Genomic DNA, 20,698 nt, shown 5'->3' on the forward strand with positions numbered 1-20,698 from the left:
ATGCTTAAATGTGCAGCACTATCATCATAACCCTGTCACGTGAACCCAAATATCACTTCAGCTTTCTCCAGCTCACATTTGTGCATGTTGACACAAATACACAGCTAACTGCCAATTCTTCTTCTTCATGTTATGAATTGCATTGGTTAGGCTCAGCCTTACCCCAAGAGAAAAGCCTTTGTTATTTCTTTCTGAGTAATTGGAGGGCAAGGAGATGTTTCAGTCTGGTTATTATCATTGATATTGCTGTTGCAACATATTCTGACGCAGGCAAAGATTAAAACAATTGATATTTTTTTCTTTTTCATATAATTCATCTGTAATACCCAATTATTCATTCTGAGTTGGCAGAGAATTGTTTATTTAATTGGCTTTGGCGCAGTTTTCCCTCTGAAAAGCAAAACACTTCACACACCACACACACACACACACACACACACACACACACACACACGCACACACGCACCTGAGATGAGAATAGTTGGCTCCTGAGATGGATGGAAGCTCTGAACTGTCTCCTCTCTTCTGTCCTGACTGTCATCTTCACCATGAGTTGTGTCATTGTCACTGAAGGAAAGGACACAAATGGTTTATGTAGAACAATTAGTGTGTGTGTGTGTGTGTGTGTGAGCGTGAAAAAACAGGAAAGAAAAGTTAATGCGCATTAATGCTCTGGGAAACACAGTATCTCATTTTACTATGCTGGCAAAACCTTTAGATAATCATCTTTTAATATTTTACATTACTGACCACAGGGGACGGTGACAAAGCCAGACACATGAGCAGCGATTACTGCATTAGTAAAATCTTCCATCTTTATACTGTGGTCCACTATGGTGACAAATATAATAACACAGGCTTATAAAGAAACAAATTAGACACCATCTCTGTTCTACAAAAGCCAAAAGTGTGGCAACATATACAGATCTGACAGCGCTGTGCTCTGACCCGCCTGGAAACAAAACTTTGTGTGAAACAATGACCTGAGTATGCTGATTTACTCTTTATACAAAAGTGCTACACAGTAAATAAGCTAGATTGATTTCCATGCTTTAAGTCAGTGGTTCCCAACTGGTCCAGCCATGAGGTCCAGATTTCTCCTTGGTCATTAATTCAAGGTCCACCCAGTTTGATATATTCAGCATCACACTTGCATTTTGCCATGTCATCGAGCTAGTTTGCTGTCTCTAATAAGTAGTTGTCCATTAATCGCTCACTTTATAGCAGGAAACAGCCCTTCAAAATAAAAGCTCTGTGCCGGAAGTTCACTGTACTTAAAAATAAAGTGTGTTTTTTACAAACTTGACATTTTTGCGAGTCACTTGCGGTCCATTCAGAATGGACTCGCAACCCACCAGCTGGGAAAAAATTCATCAGCATCTTTTCTGATTCATGTCAGTTTTCATAAAAGAACTAGATGCTGTTTCTTGCATTGCCTTACAGTAAATTTAATATTTTTTATTTCAGGCTGTGGGTCAGAAAAAACAAGATTCCTTATGACATTACGATGGGCTCTACAAAGTTGTGATTTGGCCAGTCACGCTAAATATGTAATCAAATTATCATGATCGGCAAAAATTATCGTATAATATTGTCCTATTGTCCTTTACATGCACGTTTGTTTACATAATGTCAACAACATTTTAGCCAACATGATGCCAGAGTAATCATAGTGCCTAACCACCTAATAAACAGAAATAAAACATGCTGAGACATGTTTTGCAGTCATTTCAGGTCGTGCTGCTCCTGTCCTCTCATGTGCTCTCTGTTTCGGATTTTTCAAATATTTTGCCAAATGAAGAATCGAGAAAATAATCGGCAAATTAATCGATAATTATAATAACAACTGTCAGCTGCAGCCTTATCCATCAAATCTGTTGCTTTGTTGTTGTTTTTTTGTTTGCTTGTTTGTTTGGTTTTCCTTTTTGGATTTTAAGCTAGCATAATTTTTTGGTATGCTTCGTAATCATAGTCATATGGGTTGAAATGTTAATTAGTCAATCACATTGTGTCTTGTGAATATTTGACATAAATCCCCCAATGCAAAAGACAACAAATCATTGCTGTTGGTCCACACTTAAAGGTTTGACCTGGTAGCTAGGTCTTTATCAGACCCAGAGGTTCATAAACAGATGTATTCAAAAATTAAAATATGTGAGAAACACGAGCAACAAAGCTAGCCACTTACACCAGAGCATCACAGAATTAGTGAAAGTCATGCAAAATCAATCTGCTGACCTCTGTCTCCGCTCCTCATTAGTCTGTTGGAGCTGGCGGACAGCCCCCTGCAGGCCTCTGATCTTTGCCTTCTTCTCATTCAACACCATGACGAAACGTGAGTACAGCGCCCCCTCCGACATCTCCTTATCCTTAACATGCTGCTCCAACCTGGTGAGAGAAACACACCCATGTATGTGCAAAAACACGCATGCAAGCAAATGGACTTTTACTTGTACGTATGCGCTCGCACATTAACACACATGTACATATGCAAACACAGACAGACCAGTGCATGTTTTTGCAGCTGTTGTTCCTTGTTTCTTTTGCCCTCTGAGAGTAATTTGCTAAGAGGGATGATGCTGACGCCTCCACCCAGTGCAGACATAAGTCACCCCCATCCTGCATCTCTGGCAATGCTCCAGTCATTGCCATCAACAGGAACTAACAAGCTGATAAACAGTTACACAAACAAACTGCTTTTTGAAAAAATAAAGTCATATTTGAAATGAAAGACATACAAGTGAATCATTTGAAGTCAGTTCCCAGAAATCACAAGCCCAGTTTGAAACACTGGGTGGAACCCTTAATGCTCTCGAAAGGGCGACCAGTGATGATGTCATACTGGTTGATTGCTGTGCATATAAACAGCTGGCAGCGCGACTTAAAAAGCAAAGAGAGCTTGCATGCAAACAAGACAAGCAGCAAACAAATACCAGCGAGGAACATCTTAAGGAAATAATTTCATTCTGTCGGGGTATTTTCCATTCAGACTTGACCTTTGCTCTGCATCACATATTTTCTCAAAAACACACATTTGAATCCATCGGCACAAAACACTGAGCTGCGTTCCTCCAAATCCTTACTCTCTGAGTATCCTCTGGTGCTCCCGTTTCAGTCTACGGTTCTCCTCCAACAGCTGGTAGTTTTTTGACTCCAGATCTGCACTGCGCTTCAGGGACTGGCCAATCATCTCCCGGTTCAGCTCTAGAGGATCTGGAGCTGGCTGGAGCTCCACCGAACCCAAGTGCACCTGCAGAAAGAGGAGTAGAAAAGAAAAGAAAAGGAAAAGGAAAGCAAGATCAAATAAGACTACAGACTGCACAAGCATTTATATCTAAGGCAATAAATGTTTCTCTGCAGGTTGGCTGGCCTCATCATTCATGAACAGTATATGGGAGGATCTTAGTACTCTGCACTGACAGGTGGTGGTTAAGATAGTTCATGCCACATGGTAAGCATAACTTCTAGCTGCCTTTGAGCATGACCGACTGGGAGGAGACAACAGGACCAATTCAAAACTACATCTCCCAGCTGCCAAGTGATCCTCGGTAAGGAGAAGCTGGGGGAAGTTGGAAGTAAGAAAAGCACATCTGGCGCTACAATTACAAACGGATACACAGATGAATGGATTAAAGCAATGACATCACATTTCAAGCAGCTTCCAAAACCTGCTTACAGAAAAAAAAAATGAGTAAGCATTCGCACCTTATCCCGAGAAGCTCCGCAATATAGAGGTGCAACAAACCATTACATCACATTTTCTCTGATGTGAGAGATTTTTTATGAAGTTGAGGTGTTTTCTTCTGTCTGGGAGGAATACAGGATGAATTCATTGGTCACCAGTAAAATATGCAAGTGAGCACACAGTTTCCTCTCTGTTGCTTCTTCTCTGTGACTCTCTGGAATCACAGACATACTTCAGATGTAATAAAACATTCCTCATTTGGTTTGCATTTGGCATTTGGTCCCACAGTGGGGCTGAAGCATTGCAGAGGGTGACAAAAAAAGCACAGAAGTTTTTAAAAATTTAGTTGATGTGTCAGATTTTGAGAATTCCACCACAGCACAATCAAACGCAGAATACCCAGAAGCATGGGAACATAGGTCAACCTGGAGTGCGCTCATTAAAGCTGCCACACCAGACATATTTTCAAATACCTACCCAATCTTTGTTTGCTTGTTGCCTTGGAGATTCTCCCATGCACACACAGAGGTACAGCTCATGATGCGCTGGGAAACCAGAAGGTGACGAGGTGCTAAATCTTCACTGGGCTGTGTCGAGGTCACAGACCCACTGTAATAAAGCCGCCATCTTCAAAAGCTCTCATAAAATACTTGTCATTTTTGTCCTGGGCCGATGCTGTCCTGGCAGGCCACACAGCTGTTTTCCCCTCCACTGGTGAACCTGCACACGTTGAGTGGACATTCGCTTCACATTGCTCCCACAGTTTCACTACCTCAGCCTTATCATCTCGGCTTTGGAAGTTTCTTTTTGTCAATGTCAGACTTCCTTCTCTATGTTTTCTCCCCTCCCTCTCACTTTGTCTCTTACAAAACTAACTTTTCTGCAATGTTTTGTAAATTAAATACACTATTGCTATTGAATGAAACCAAGAACAATATTAACTCTTTAGTATCTTCCGTCAAATCCTTTTTGATGGCTGAATTAATAACCAATAACTTTAGAGATCCCCTGACTTTTCCTCTAAGGCCACCTGCAGATCAAACTTTTCACTAATCCAGTGAAACGTCTAAACATCTACGACGCAGATGGATTGGCACAAACTTCTGAATGTTCTGAGACCATGTATCCTTATCACCGATGCCTCACTTCTCTCTATGCGCATCAGCTCAGAATTCTAATCTTCCATTTACAACCAAATATCTGCAAAACGAATGACAGTCCCATCAGCCTGAGCAGTACTACCTGTTTCGTGCTTATTAGCAGATCTTAGCATGCTAACAGGCTAAATAAGCTAAACAATACAACTGCTAAACATCAGCATTTTAGCATCGTTGCTGTGAGCATGGTAAAGCTAGCAGTTAGCTCAAAGTACCACTGTCCCTACGTACACTCTCACTGAGCCACTAGTGTGACTGCAGACTCTAAGGCCACATTCACTCTGATATGTTTTTATTCAACAATCTCTGTGCACACAAGTGTCTTAGCAACATTTCAGAAATAATCTCTCATACTTTCACGCCTGAAAACACATATCAGATGTCCATTTGCGTGTACAAGGAGGCATGCACGTGTCACTGTAACAGGAAGCAGATTGTCTATCCTGAACTTGGTTGCTTACTTACAGAAAATATTACGCAGATGGCAAAAAAGTGAGACCAGAGATTTCTTTGCTTGGAGCCGGAATTGTTACTGAAAATAACAGGCGTATAAGGCAGTCAAGGCGATGGAAAAGAAATGAGGGAGTCGCTGCAAAGCAATTCAGTGACATATTGGAGTGGTACCATCCAGGAGCTTTATCCGTCACCAGAGGAAACCCTGGCATTGGCTTGGCACGTCGTCACTGAGTTAGGAAGCCAACATGGGTGTCTGCGTTATCACTTATAATAGTTTCAGTTTCCTCCTGTCCTGACTGAAACGCAACCCCAGAGTTTTTAAACCATAACAGGGTCAGCAGCATTTTAAGAGACCATTTTACGGATTACAAAATGTAGTAGTATGGACGTTAGGCTAAAATGTAGCAATTATGCATTTAAAAAATAAAACATGTATGTAGGCCTAGACTTAGTCTTGTTTACATGGGATCTTGTTTTTGTTTTGGGGCTTGAAAGCCACCAACCTTTAATACATTACCTTCCTCTGCAAGATACAAAATGCACGCCATGAGCACAAGGGCCATGTACATCTTTGAGTGCATTGGGAGCATGAGATAAGAAAACAGACTGCTTGTCTGGTCAAAAACACTCCTCAGTGAATTCAAATATTATTGATTTCCTCAAAGATAACGGCTCCATTCAGTGCCAATCCAAAGTTAATTGAATATAGATAAAGAGATAATTCTATAAAAATCTCTTTGAATGGTGACACACTTATTCAGTGCCAGTGCTGCTAGTTTGATCAAAACAAGGAAATCAGCGATTTAACAAAAGTCACCTTAATAGGATGGGGACACAGAAGAGACCACCCAGGATATAAGGCGGATGAGGTTCCCAAAGAGCTCGTAAAAATCTAGAACATCAGGATGTCACAGTGATACAGTGCAGGCTCCTCTCGGGGATTAAGAGGACATCTGTGACACTGAGCTTCGTAAGGAATCGGCAAGACGCCATTGTGATGCAGTGTTGTGCAAGATGGTCAACCATTAATAAGAAAGGGTGAGACTAGTGTAGGAAGACACCCAGTAAGAACAGCTGATGTTTGTCCATGAGAGCATGTCTATACATTCTATTTAAGCCCGGCAGATAAAGATTAGGCTACACTCATATTATTAGTATTCTCCTATTTGTAGAACTAGATTTTAGTAGCAGCAGCGTAGGATTTTTACGACTTGTGTGAGTTCTATTCAGTCCAAAGGTCAAATTTTTCCAAAATTTACAATATGTTTTATCTCACAAAATATTCTGCTTCAACTCATTTTTGTTGGCTTTTAGACTTGCACACAAAGCGGGGTACACACCTGTATTTAAAGGTGGCTTAATGGCAATCTAATAGCAACAGCATCCCCAAATTAAGTTCAGTTGTTAAAGAAAGTTCCAAGGACTCCCTTTATTCAAACTGAGAATTTAGTTTGAGGATTTTTTAAGGGGTGATGATGTCATTAAATATGACAATAGACATTCAAAAACCTCAGTAGAAGCTTCTCATGTAAAAAACTGACATTGAATACAGCCCTGCATGCATGCAGAGCTGCACAATGTGTGAGGTGTAAAAGCTGTGAAAGCTTTAATCTGACCTCAAACCCTTCCTCCACCTCTCTCTACCTGCCCTTAAATCTTCGCTGTGCTTCCAGAGGGAAGCCATTTGGCAATAAATCAGCCACATTAGAAAGGATAATGTGAAGGCTTCGGACTCTGACACGCTGAGTACACTAATATTTCAACACTTTAAAGTGCCAGAATGACCTACATTTACTGTACAAGTTTTACTCCATTATAAAGTCAAATGTCAAACTTTGTCATCAAAGTTTTACCCGACGACGTCGTTCGAGCCCATGAATCTTCCTGACCGGCGAGTTACCATGATATTACCAGTTTAAGACACCAGATACAGAGATCTAAACTGCTGGAAGCACAACACTAATTAACTGGATTAACATTGGAAATGAAACTGCAGCTGCTGTTTATTTATTCTGCTCCTTCCTTTAAAAAACCAAAGGATGTGTCTTTACTTTCAGGGTTTCTGCAAGTAAACATGCGAATTCCAGATCATCAGAAGTTTACCTTCAGTGTACTGAGCAACACGGAAAAAGGAAGAATGCACTAAGCAAAATATAAATCTGGAAATGTTACGAAGCAGCATGCTTTGTTAGTGGTAATGCATGATTTTTTTCTTTTAAGTTCCTTGTTGAAGGACAGAGAAGGGCTAAAAAGCTCCATTTATTTTCTTGAGCCTCTGCCTCCCTCCTGAGACACAGAGATAAAGCTAAAGGTCAGTCTACACACTGCTGTCAGCCTCTGCCAAGGTGTGGGAGGTCAGACTGTTTGACTGTGATCCACGACCCACTGCCACATTTTTCCACTGCGTTAATTAACTAAAACAACAATAAAAAGAATACATTGTGTGTAGCTGTCGTTTCAGCCTCTAACAGTATTAGACACATGGCTTTAATATGACAGTGGGGTGATTTATGACATTAAAAGATAACGACAAGACAGATGGAAAACTAAAAGCCCTCTACAAAGCGATGAAATGCTTCCTCATTTCTTCGCAATAAATATCCCGACCTGGAAAACTCGTAAAAATCTCCATTTTGGGATGAAACATAGCATATTTAACATCATCAAAAAAGAAGAAAAGATTTAGCAAAAAATGTAAATGTAAAATATTTTAGGTTTCAGGATGTTTGTTCATTTGCACACAGTCTGATGTGTGTGTGTGGTCTCACTGTTTGTTTGCATGTGTGTCTCCAGACAGCTAGCCAGACCATAAGGTCAAACCCGTGGAGAAGGGGGGACGTAGGTGTGGAGGACAAAGCCGAAAGAACACAGTCCCAGTGAAAAAGATACCATAACACACTGTGGGCACAGAGGACACAAAGCTTCCCTTATCACACCATCCAACACATCGCTGGAGACCAAACCCACCATTTATTCCCATAGATCAGAGGTGATTAAATAAATAAATAAAAAATAAAAATAAACAGTGATCAATAATATCACTGTAGGTTACCATCATTGAAATTCATAGATTAAAGATATCTAGCACATTAATTTGCAAACAGAAAGTACACTTTATAATAATACTTTTTCACAATGACTATATTATATGTCATATGAGGACAAACATGTAGTGATTTTGTCTCTTTTTCCATTTCAAAACAATTGGTTTGTCCAGGGGGAACAGGGAAGTGAGTGGGTGAGCCCTGTGTGCCCGATGACAAAGAGACAGTGTTCAAGGTTGGGCAAGGGTGCTCAGTATGGGAAGTGTGGGCACGGAGCGGCCATCAGCTCATCCCATCAGCTCCCTCGTCTGCCCTGCAGAGGCGTGAGGACAGATAAAGAGCAGGAAGTGAGGGGCAACTGCGCTTCCCGATAACATGACTGTTCCCATAAACATAGGGCATGCTATGGCACTATAGCAGATAGTGGGAGAAAATAGTTCAAGTACTTTATTTCCTTTAGGTATCGGCCTAGAACTGGGTGCAGAGATGTTTAAAGCAAGGCAGGAAGTCATTATTAAGAGTCACACTCAACGAGAGAGACGAACTACTGTGATGTGGAGCTCGCAGCAGGAGAGATGCGTCGGTGGATCAGCCTCTTCAAAGGACAAAAATCTGGCTTCCAGCTCTACCAAAATTTCCAACACACTAAACGCAGAACAAAAACTTAACTAGAAGTGTAAAAGTTAAACACATAATCGTGGATGATTACACATTTTGTTTTGTTTTTTCAGAAACCACAAGAAAAGCTTTTTGGCCGCTTCACAGATTTGAAATTGCATCACCAACAATGGGTTTAGTGGGCATTTCGTTGGCCAAAATATGGAAGACAAAAATCAAAAGAACATTGAAGGAACATTCATCTGAAACTATTTAGATAATCGATGAATCATTTGAGTCATTTATTAAGCAACAATGACAAACACTCTCTGGTGGCAGCTTACTAAATGTCAGGATTTGACGCTTTTCTGTGATTTACTTCATTGAATTGTTTATCTCTGGAGTTTTGTGACTTTTGCTCGGACAAAACAAACAATTTGAAGCCATTATCTTGGGCCCTGGGAAGTCATAATTGGTATTTACTATTCTATAACAATTTATACACTAAATTATTATTTTTTTTAAAAGAATACACAAATGAATCAATGATGAAAAATACTTATTAGCTAAAACCCTAGATGCCAGTATCACAACTGCGTCAATTAAGCAAAGAGTAGCTTCATAATTCCTGGGGAATCAAAGGCTGAACATCATCACACTGGGAATACTTCTTTTGTAAAACCAAAAGTAACCCTTATGAAGGCTCTTCTGTCCTGTCATTTATCTCCAGTTTGCAGTTTCTCTAGTTGTTTTCCAACATGTTATTATAGCAAATTATATGCACAATCAGTGAACTAGATGTTTGTATTTAAAAACTGTAGAGGTTGTTATTAGATACATGGCTTGATGATGTTTGGTGTAGGACACAAAAATAGAGAAAGAAAAAAATAAAAATTAAACAGCTTTTAGATCTGCCACCAAGCATGGAGGAAAAACTTCACAGAAGCTTAAAACAAATCAATCAATAACACACTTGCTGACGAAACAGCAAGGCCTTGCACAGAGAAGTTTGATTTCTCCTGCTAACAGTAAATGTGAACTATAGGAAATAACAAAAATAAACATGTTAAAAAAGATTTGAAAAAATAAATTTAAAAAAAAGCATTAACTAACCTTCCTACTTACTTATGGAAGCACAAATATTAAAAAAAGACAAAATTAACAAAATCTGCGAGTCCACCAAATCAGGCAGGCAAAAAGTTGGCTTCTGAAATGCTGCCAGTGTGATATGATGCCATAAGGTGGACGGAGCAAAACCGGGTCACAATTAGACTGCAGAGAGCTGCGGCCAGTGTAATTGCCCCTCCTGGCTCCCTTATCTTATCAAGTTAAGATAACAAAAACAGGGACAAAATCATCTCATCTCTGGATGTCACGACGAACTATGATGAAGGCCAAAATGTGGCCTGCAACACACTGGGTGAGGCTTGCTGTATTTAGACGAGATGATTTACAGAAAGTGCCCCCCACTGGTCAGTTCAGAGGAGCGAGGAGACAGTAGTCAGTCAAACTGTGATCCTACGTCACACAGTAAGAAAGATTCAAGGATGGTCGTCATCATGGTCGTGCGATCAAAGACAGCCAGGAATAAAAGACATTTAGGATGACCATCTCACTGTGTGACTGCTGTTATGACCATGTCTACTATCCAGCCAACAGAAATGCAGCATGAAATGACACCCTGGTGCTAAACCCAAACAAAGAGACAGATAGCAGCTCACCATGGAGGTCAGCTCAGTATAGGAAGCTATTACATCATACATCATGGCGATTCAGTAGGCGCTGTCATCATATAGTCTGCTAACATACTTAACAAACTTAATGTCGTACCCAAGTTTATTAGATACATGTCGCACAGTGTAGCTTGCAGTAAACTTAAAAGACTGCGAATATATCTACAGTCTGTAGGGGGCTTAACACAAGCACAAACACATACACACACACAAAACCAAATGCATGATCCCCTCTAGGCTTACACCTGGTGGACATAAAAAGACAGATGAGATAATCAGCAAATAATGAGAACACAAACCTATGAATGACAATGAAAGTTGCTAAAAAGCTGCTAGGACAGAAACAGGTCACCTACTAATGCAACATCATTATTTTATCTGTTTAAGTTTTTGCTTTTGGCCCACACACCTTAAAATGATCACGCATCATAACTGTTAGCATTTGTAACTAATGTTAACAAACACAGGCTGTGAATGTACAAACACACTCATTATGTGCAGGCACATATTGTATCATTTCACACTTCAGAATTTGGAATGATTCAATCAGAATAAGACAAAACATGAACTACTGGCGTCATGCTGTGCAACTCCGGTCCCCAGTGAACCATAACACAAGTTCTATTCAACAAACATAAAACATCGACAATCAGTGTCACATGCATCCACACAGACTCATCCAGAATCCTGCGGCTTCAATTACCACAACTGTCAGCAACAAGAGTCTCAATCTCCCTGGATCCAGAGCTGGTCTGAAGTAAGAGCTGAGCGGAAAGTGGAACTTTTAGAGAGAGTGACAATTTTGCCATGCTAGAAACTAAAGTAACGTACTATAGTTGTGTAATCAACTACATAAAAAAATAGATAGTTAGCTCATAAGTTTATTCAGGATCATCTAATTCAAACTTGAAAGTAACAAAGGTATGAATCTGCGAGAACATTAAGTGTCTGTATCAGCAAGTGTCAGCACTAGAATATTTATTCTTCCATCACTGACAGATAGGTACTTAAACACACATTAAGGAGGAGTTAATGTCCGACTTACCATGTAAAACACCTGCTTAGTAGCAGTTTAACTACAAACACCCAAATTACATTCATCATTACGACTTCTGGGGTCATATTCATAAAATATTAATGTCAGGTTAAGTTCACCACCTGTTTTGTCTCTAGCCTCCTTTCTTCTATTCCCAAAGGAAACTTCCCTCGTTTTTGGTCATTTCTGCACCCTGAAATTATCCAGCTGGGAAAATATGTTCCACTTTTCAACCTCTGACGTGTTGTAGAAAAGGCAAACGAGGGAGAGCGAGGGGGGAAAAAGAGAGAGAAAAGAAGCAGGTGTTAGACAAGAGTGGTAGTTAGCACTTAATGCAAATAGCCCCCCAGGATTCTTTCATTTGTGTCTACCACACACATACCGCACACAGTGGTGATTACTGTCAGCAACAATGCGAGCATGGATTACAGTTTAAAAAGCGCACTTGGGGCCGGACAGATTTGGGCCTGCTGTCAATCATTTTGTGTGGTCTAGTTGCTCCTTTTGGCAGCAACTTTTCCCTGCGCTACAAAACAAATCCCACCTACACAAATGAGAGTTATGTCATTTTAATACCAGTGAAATTGTTTCATTTGAGAATACAAAAGTCAAATGATGGCTGCTGTTTATTTGTTTGTCTCTCTTGTGGTTCACTCCCTGGTGATGACATGCATTTGGAGGAAGTGTCAGTGATTTGATGGAGTGTACTGAGGCACAAAGAGTTACAATAATCAAGTCATCAGAAACACACTGTGAATTATTGTCAAAATCGATGATCTATTATTCCATTTAAGCTGTAGTTGGTAACTTCGTATTTACTTCAATTGTCGCTACATTCACACAGCACTAAATGAGACATATAACCTGTGACTGGTGTCCATAGATCCGCCTAACCAGACTTCCAACCAGAAGTCCATTCATTCTTAGGGAAATCTCTGTGATGTCCAATGTGCCTGCGAAACTCTTCCCCTCTGTAATATTTCAGTCCAAGTACATTAAAAACTGAAATTTCGCAGTGGATTTTTGAGAGACTGTATGCTAGTTTAGCTAACAGGCTGCTAACTGGCTAACAGACTGTTTCCTTAAATTCAGTTGCCTGTGTTGATTGTCAAGCGAGTTTGTATGATTGAAAAGAACTTGTTTATCTAGTCACTGTGAATCTGAGTAATGTTATTCTGCTGAAATATGGTTATACATTATTTACAGTCAGGTCATCGTTCAGCCGTTCATACATCTTTTTAATTAAATATTTCACATGCCACGTACCTGGTCGTTCCTGTTTTTGTCCCGATAATGTTCCAAAAAAAAAAAAAACCGGACAAAATTAGCCTCTCCCCTGCGGCTACAGGTAGCTTCTATCAGACGTCTATCCATCTGTAAAGAAATGCACTTCCTTGCATTGGACACTAGAGGCATCATCCGTACAGTTACAGATCTACGGACACTAGTCACATACATAAGTGGAAACGAGGCGTAATGGCCTTACTGCATGTGAAGGAAAACAACCAATCAGAGCTAAAGAGTCTCTAACGCAGCTGTCAGTCATGTCAATCACTGCTTGTGAACTTCGGTTAATCTGTCAAACTAGCGTTGACCAAATATGAACCAAGATATTGTTATTGCATTGCCTATTTCTCTTTTCAAATGTTTTCAGAAACACATTTTAGTGTACTGTTTAGCTGTAAAATGAGAAAGTTGGCCCGGCCAGTGGTCAGTGAGCGGTGCTTGATACTTTAAGCTATGTTAACTATCTCCAACATGGTGGCTAAGTCACAAACTTTTTTTTTTTTTTTTTTTATTTCATTTAATTTTATTTCACTATTGAAACGTGAGATGTAGTTACATTAGACAAGTCCCACACAGGAAAAATAACGGTTTTGTCAAGCATGTCAAAGCCTGACAGCCTGGCTGACTCGTCTAAAACCAACAGTACGTCTGCACGTCCAGACAGACAAATGTGCACTTAAACACACTTGTATACACGGCCCACACTCCAAGACAAAGAAAGCCAGGGGGAGTGGGAGAGAGAAAAGAACAAGGCTCTAATAAACTGTTGTTTGACATTGTTATATGGGGACAGCCCTGTCCATAAATCAGGCTTTATGGTCTCACTCTCTACATTGTCCCAAACCCTCAGGCCTTCTCCCTCTGCTCTCCTCTACCTGCACAGCAGTCCCAGGACCCCAAGTGACCTGCTCCCTGGAGGCAACAGCATCCTCTCACAGTTTGGAGGAATAACCACAAGATTCACTGAAAGCACCGTGACCTGTTCTCCATCAAACCTGTCACTCAGTGTGAACTATGTGAGAATCCAGCACAGCACAGCAAAATACACGTCTCTGTCAGTGACTGCTGTATACATTTTAAAAGAGAACTGATTGTTTACATTAATGCAATCTAGCTCTACCTTACTATTCAAGAAACCTTCAATCAGCAAACCTTTTTCCCCAAATGTTTATGAGCCAAGGCCGTTAGACAACTGCTTTAAATTGTTGCTGTTGGATGAGTGAATAATTCGTCTGGCTTTTTCCACAGTGGCCTGAAGGAAACCACTTTAAATCTGCTTTAATGTGGGGACACTATAAACCTTATCTATTTAACAGCCCCCTGTAAAAAATTAAGACTTCCTTTCTATTTTGTTGTATGTCGTTAGATGCATTTATCCTCAGGGGACAGTGACAACAGGGAAGTGCATGATGTGGAATTCAAAGGTGAACCACTGACTGGTTGACATAATTAAGAAACTTTCTAAAATTGAACCTCAACAAATGATTCTTCAACACTTGGGTTTCCAACTACATACTTCAGTTAATGAGTTTGTAAGACTTCTTTAGATAGTTCATGACTAAACATGTCCCTGAGCAATGATGCAGAGTATCTGACTTCAGAAAGTATTATCCAACTACAGAGCCTTAGTTCCAGCTGTTCAGATTTGCAGTTCCAGTCCACCCTTGTGCCTTATGTCTGCCAAGTTGTGCATGGTATGAACAGAACCACTCCATTGCATCCTGTTTTAAAGGCGGTGTATGTAAGAATGTGGCCAAAACGGTTACTGCACTCAAATTCAAAATACTGCCGTGAGTCATGTCCGCCCCCCTTTAAATGCGAATATTCTGGCTGTACTATTGTTGTCAGTGAGATCAGTATGTTACATGAACATTATTCCTTAGTCTCTGTGACATATTAGGAGGATTTTACAACTATTTGCTTTAGATTTCTTACATATAGCTCCTTTAATGTTACCCCTCTGTTGAGGTACGTAGTACATTGTTCTGATACTAAAATACCACAGTCCATTGACTTTTCAAGAGAGAATTGTCACCCTTGCTCTACAGGGACTCAGTGCACCAAAACACTATTTTCAAATATCCCATCAGTTGCTACAGGCTGTCAACAGCCTGTTCTTTTTTGTTCTGAAAATGTCAGCATGCAACCTTATTCAAAGGATAATCAGTGAGGTGCAGACATTCCTCTGCATTGCCCATGAAGCAGACATACAGCAAGAGCTGGACGGAGCAGTGTTGCAGCTACAACGCCATTTCCACCAAGCACTACGGTACAGCACAATTCAGTTTGGTACGCTGTTTAGCCAACAGTCACTCTGCTCAGGGCTGAGTTGTGGCTGGTTTTGAGGCTCATGTAACCACTGTTCATGATGTGGAGAGTTTTATTAGACTGTAACTATAAAATTAAATGATGTTTTGCTGCCTCTTGCAGCGGCTGGAGTCTGAGAAAAATGACTTAATTCACTGGGTTGACTGCCAGTGGAACGTTAACTTATGTTACTCAATGCATGGGGTGACGGCGTGAATCCATCAACCCATATGACATACACTTTTAGTAATGAGTGGATCTTCAGGCGTTCATATAAATTAATTTTAACCAGGTTATGTGAACTGCATATATTCTAATCCTCACTCAGAGTAAAATAAAGCATTGTGGAGTGTCGGGCTCCGGCAACACCAAAGCCCGAGCTTGCCTAAGAAGGACCAAATGCACAAACCCGCTATTTTTAAATGTTCCATGAAGACTCTCAATGCAGCCTGTTGTATTTTGTTTTGAACATGTTCGGCATGCAACCTCATTCTGTGGACGATAAACAAGGTGCAGACTCTGTGTCACAGGTAATGAGGAAATACAGTGAGTGCTGGACGGAGCAGTGAGTGACAACAACCCCGCCCACATTTAAGAGTACTGTTTGTGGTGAAAATGCTAGGGTCTAGGTACCATGTTTGAAGGGTTACTTTTGGTTCCAAAAATACCATACCGAAAGTGTTTGGTGGAAACAGGGCTTATGACTATCAACGTTGGAGGTCCTGTTGGAGGCACATTTTGTCAGGTACTGATGAGATGCTGAGATACATTTCAGAAAGACCAGTCTGAAAAAAATACGTATCTGTAGTCTGAAGGTTTGTCAGGTGGCAAAAAGCTTTCATCTCCAGAAAATACAGCCTCCACATAACAAAGAAATCTGAAATGTGAAATGTGGACCTGCACATACTTGCTTGTACAACATGCCAGATGACTTTACATTGCGTTATAGCAAAAGCTGAGCTTCAGCTTCAACATTTTTTTTTTTGTTTGTTTGTTTTGGGACAACCCTGCAAGGAACCCTGTCCTTGGGGCGGCAGTAGCTCAGTCGCTGGCTCAAGTCCCCATCCGAGCATAATATGGAGCATGGACTTGTAGCTGGAGAGGTGCCAGTTCGCCTCCTGGGCACTGTGGATGTACCCTGAGCAAGGCACCCACCTTGACATCTCTCCATTTAATGCATGTATAGGTCCAGTTTGTGCATGTGTGTGTATTTCAGGCCTGTGTGTATATGACAACACAGTGAAAAATAAATTGAATTTCCTCTCAGGGATTAAAAAAGTATATCTTCTTCTTGTCTATGCTGTGCAATGACAGCAGTCCTACTGAAATAAATGAGGAGGCTGCATTTGTTAATGCAGCACTGTTGTCTGTCCAAACACGGCCTTGAAGTGGTTACTTATGAGTCTGTTTAAAGTTTGTTATATTACCTTTAAAACCTGAAAATATCTGAGACTTCACTAAACAGTGAGGATTTCACAACAGAGTAATAATTAAATCAAACCAAAGCTTTTGCTTACCGAGATGTCACCACAGGTCTTCTGATATGAGAGATGACAGTGATCAGGAGTGACGTGGAAGGAATACACCTCCTTGTCGCCCTCTCTTCTTCCTCTTCCTCCATCACCTCCTGTTAAGGCTTGAAGAAGATCCTCAACATATCTTTCCCTTGTGACTCCCATATCGCTGGCTTCCTTTGACACCTCATCTTCTGAAACTGGACACAAAGATGGCATTTTTCTAATTTTTGTATCATTTTTAAGTTGTGCAGTTGAGAGAAGGCCAAAGAGGTGATGGCAGACTGCAGAGCAAAACTACAAACATTAATTATGTAGCAACGCATGGATGCACGTGAAAGCGTATTTAAAAGGAAGCATGCAGGGTAACCGAGGGGAATGTCATCAGCTGTTGCACAGCTGCTCACACGGGGCTGAGGGTCCCAATTAACACATCAAACAGAGGAACACTGATGACCCAGAAGCCCGCACATAGCTGTCACAACCTCATCGCTGCCTGTCAACTCTGCAGATGGACAGCAATAGAAAACTAGGGAGCAGTTATGTTCCAGGTGTCCTTCCAGAGAAAATGTACTCACGTGCATATGTAACTACCTACACACACACACACACACACACACACACACACAGAACACTGACTTGCACATACAAAGACAAGCCTTGTAGAGTTTAATCTGCCTTCTACACCTGTAAGCTGCAGCAGGAGCAAAGAAGAATGATGAAACAAGGTCACCGCTGTCCCTCTGGTTGAAGGACCAACAGTTACAATATTGTGAGGTTGGGTTCAGCCAGGTGCCTATACACACTTCGGATGGTCTGATGACTGGGAGACCTAGTGACAACCCAATGGTCAAAAGAGGTTACTCTTTGTAGACACATAGGCTGAAATTGTGGGTTCTATCACGACAAGCCTGACCTGAGACTGTCATGTCAACACATTCTCACTCCGACCTCATCACGTATCAACGTATGGTCACGGACTTTTATATAATGTGCAAGGTACCCTGGGCGCGTTGGTTGTTGATGCTCTGAGATGCCGTGTCAACTTGCATTGTCTCATTTCAAATACACTTTTGTTTTTACAGGAAATGTACAGTTTGCATACAGTCTCTTTCAAAATAAACGCACTACGTTGGTACAACACCACAAATTGATGTTTTTTTTCCTTCAACAACAAACGCACATGGTTTCGTTTAGCCAACACAAGCACATGACTGGGTTTAGAAAAGAGAACAGGGTTTGGCTTTACAATCTACCAGGAAGCAGACACTGGCCTCCTGGGTGAAAGTCGATGGCTGTTGGAACCATCCACCACCCCTCCTGCCCCACTGGGCAGCGTTAAACCATAATGATGACCGGCTGCGTATCATACCGACATGAAACTTTTTTCATGGGTGTCTGATACCAGAAGTCACTGACCGAGCGCCAGTATTCGACGACTTCAGAGTGAGACCGGGTTGGTTGTTTTGTACTGTCTGCATATCTGAAATCTTTACCTTCTCCAATCCATGCTGAGTTGCCATCAGTGAGAGCCAATGTGAACCCAGCACCCAAGTCCTCGGCCCAGTCCACTCGCAGGAAGTAAGGGGTGTCTGGATCAGTAACTACAGTGATCTGTTGGACTGCACCACTCATGACCTGCAGAAAATCAAAGACAGGAATTAAGATACACGTAACAAGGTGCCGTGTATGATTCATTTTTCCAGCAACAAGCTCATGTATTGTATTCAGGAAATTTTCGTAGAATCTACTGTTCCTAGCACCTCTTTTGAAAACAGCCCTCCAGTGATAAAACCATTTTGATGTTGTAAGGTTGTGTTAATCTCCCAGTTGCATCAATGACCCTCATTGTTTTACTTCTTGGATTTGGTAATAAACATCCCCGTGTGTGTCTTTATGGGGGTCTCTCTGAGTCAGTGGAACCACACAGAGATTTTGGCAGATTTCTGTGTGGGAGTGTGGGCTCCCTGACCACCAGCAAGGTAATTACACGCCGTTAAAGATAAATAGAAGAATATCACCAAAAAGGCCCAGTTGTTGCCTGGTTTTAGTACAGTGTACATTTATTCAAAGATCTACAGTACTTTGAGCTCTGAAAGTGAGTCTGAATATTGAAGCCTCACACAGCCAAACATGAGTTTGTACAATGAGATCTAAAACTGGAAACGTCCACTTGAGAATGAATTAAGCTTTGATGAGTTCCTTAACCTCAAAAATGTTACACTGTAGAACAAAAATGAACCATGGTTTTGCAGCTGCATGGACTCTTTGTCAGAACCAAGTCAATGTTTTGCAAGTCACAAATCTCTCAAGTCTTGGCACTCAAGTCCCACATCAAGTCCCAAGTCAAGACAAGCAAGTCCTGAGTCAAGTCGCAGGTCCTAAACTTTTGAGTTTTGAATCCTAAACAAGTCAAAAATGTGCTCTTTACCTAATTTAATGCCATTTTAACAACTGAGTTAAACGTGGATGCTTTTAAAAATCTGTAGCCTATTAATTAGTTGAAAAAGTTTGCTGGAAGTTGTTGCATCTCTATTTGTAATTTTCGACCTGCGTGTTTTGCATACTGTAATTTGCTTTTTGTTGACCAGTAGTTTTTGTAAATAAATGAAATTATCTATAATTTTCTACAGCTGGTGCTCAGCAATGTAACATTGGTTCTTCATGGTGCTCTCCTGCAACTTGAATGAATAGCATTAACATCGGTTGATTCAGGAAATGAAGGGAAATTAATTAATTTGTCTTACACTCTTATACAGTCCTCACTTCTACTACTACTATTTTATCACCTCAAATTTATTTAGGTCTTCGTGGACAGTTTGGGTGAAATATAACATCTCCAGAAGAGCCATGAGCCAAGAGCATGTTTGAAAATAAGAAGCAAAGACCATGGACAGCCCTGCAGCTCTGCATTGATGTGAGCGAAGGAGTGAACTGCCATTTACCTATTTCCACAGCCTGACACATCTTAAGCTAATCCATCCGTGTCAATGCCAGAGCACAATAGCCAAAGCAAAATCTGTGGGATCCATTCCCTTAGAAACAAATCATTATTCGCGAATACTACTTGTCTCAATAAGTTTGCTGAGCAAGCTTGTTTAGTAATGTCACCTTGCCCTCAGGAAGATGTCTTGGCTAACTGATTCACTGCTGCAGTTAAAGTTAAGTGTCTTGCCAGAAGCAGCCAATACTCAACAGATCAGTTACCAAAGATGTTATCTAAGGATTACAATATGATCCATGATTGTTACTAAAATGTCCTTTTGGTTTACTGACTACACATGTTTTTTTTGTCTCTTCCTCTTCTTCTCAGAGGCCTTAAGAAACTTTTACTTGATTACGGATGTCCAGGCCAGAACATGTGATTACTGCTTCCACGTGAAGTGAGAGGTGAGTTGGACATCTTCCCTGCTTAACTACAGGGCAAAGAGTGTGGAGATGGAGGGAAAAGGACAGCTAAATTGGCAGTTAGCCAAGCTGGACATGTTTGAAAAAATGAAAATGAGCGCTTTCAGACACTGTGCTATAAGTTAGAACGTGACAGCACGTTTTTTTGTTTCTTTTTTTATTGTTCTTTCTTTGCATCCCCCATCATACACACTGACAGAGCAGGTGGTCAAGGTTATTCAAAATGAGACATACAGCTGAGATCTGACACACGTACACATGTGCACTCTCCACACACACACACACACACACACCAGAGCACGTACATGTGCACACGCACAAAGCACCCTGCAGCAGATTAAAGTTGACCCTTTGTGCTTCAAAAAGGGGTGTGGCTGGACGAAGGGGCCGAACGAGATGAGGGAGCTGAAAGGTTCAACTTTAACCTCATAAAGTGAGCCCAGCTACTCATTAGTTACTGTAACATCTGTTGTG

The 20,698-nt window shown here is 40.9% G+C and overlaps 1 protein-coding gene across 2 annotated transcripts in view; it reads right to left on the reverse strand.

Annotated features, from left to right (window-relative positions):
• LOC125890844 (DNA repair protein XRCC4-like) overlaps nt 1-20,698 on the reverse strand; it is a 33,661-nt gene that overhangs the window by 8,836 nt on the left and 4,127 nt on the right. For both annotated transcript variants that reach the window (XM_049579673.1, XM_049579674.1), the window contains 5 exons: nt 18,313-18,454; nt 16,820-17,016; nt 3,084-3,250; nt 2,239-2,388; nt 467-567 (listed from right to left, as the gene is read on the reverse strand). In XM_049579673.1, the coding sequence (XP_049435630.1) occupies nt 467-567; nt 2,239-2,388; nt 3,084-3,250; nt 16,820-17,016; nt 18,313-18,451 (754 nt within the window). In that variant the 5' untranslated portion in view covers nt 18,452-18,454. The remainder of the gene's footprint in view (nt 1-466; nt 568-2,238; nt 2,389-3,083; nt 3,251-16,819; nt 17,017-18,312; nt 18,455-20,698) is intronic.

Source organism: Epinephelus fuscoguttatus, linkage group LG6 (assembly GCF_011397635.1).
Source record: "Epinephelus fuscoguttatus linkage group LG6, E.fuscoguttatus.final_Chr_v1".
In the NCBI taxonomy this organism is placed as follows: Eukaryota; Metazoa; Chordata; class Actinopteri; order Perciformes; family Serranidae; genus Epinephelus; species Epinephelus fuscoguttatus.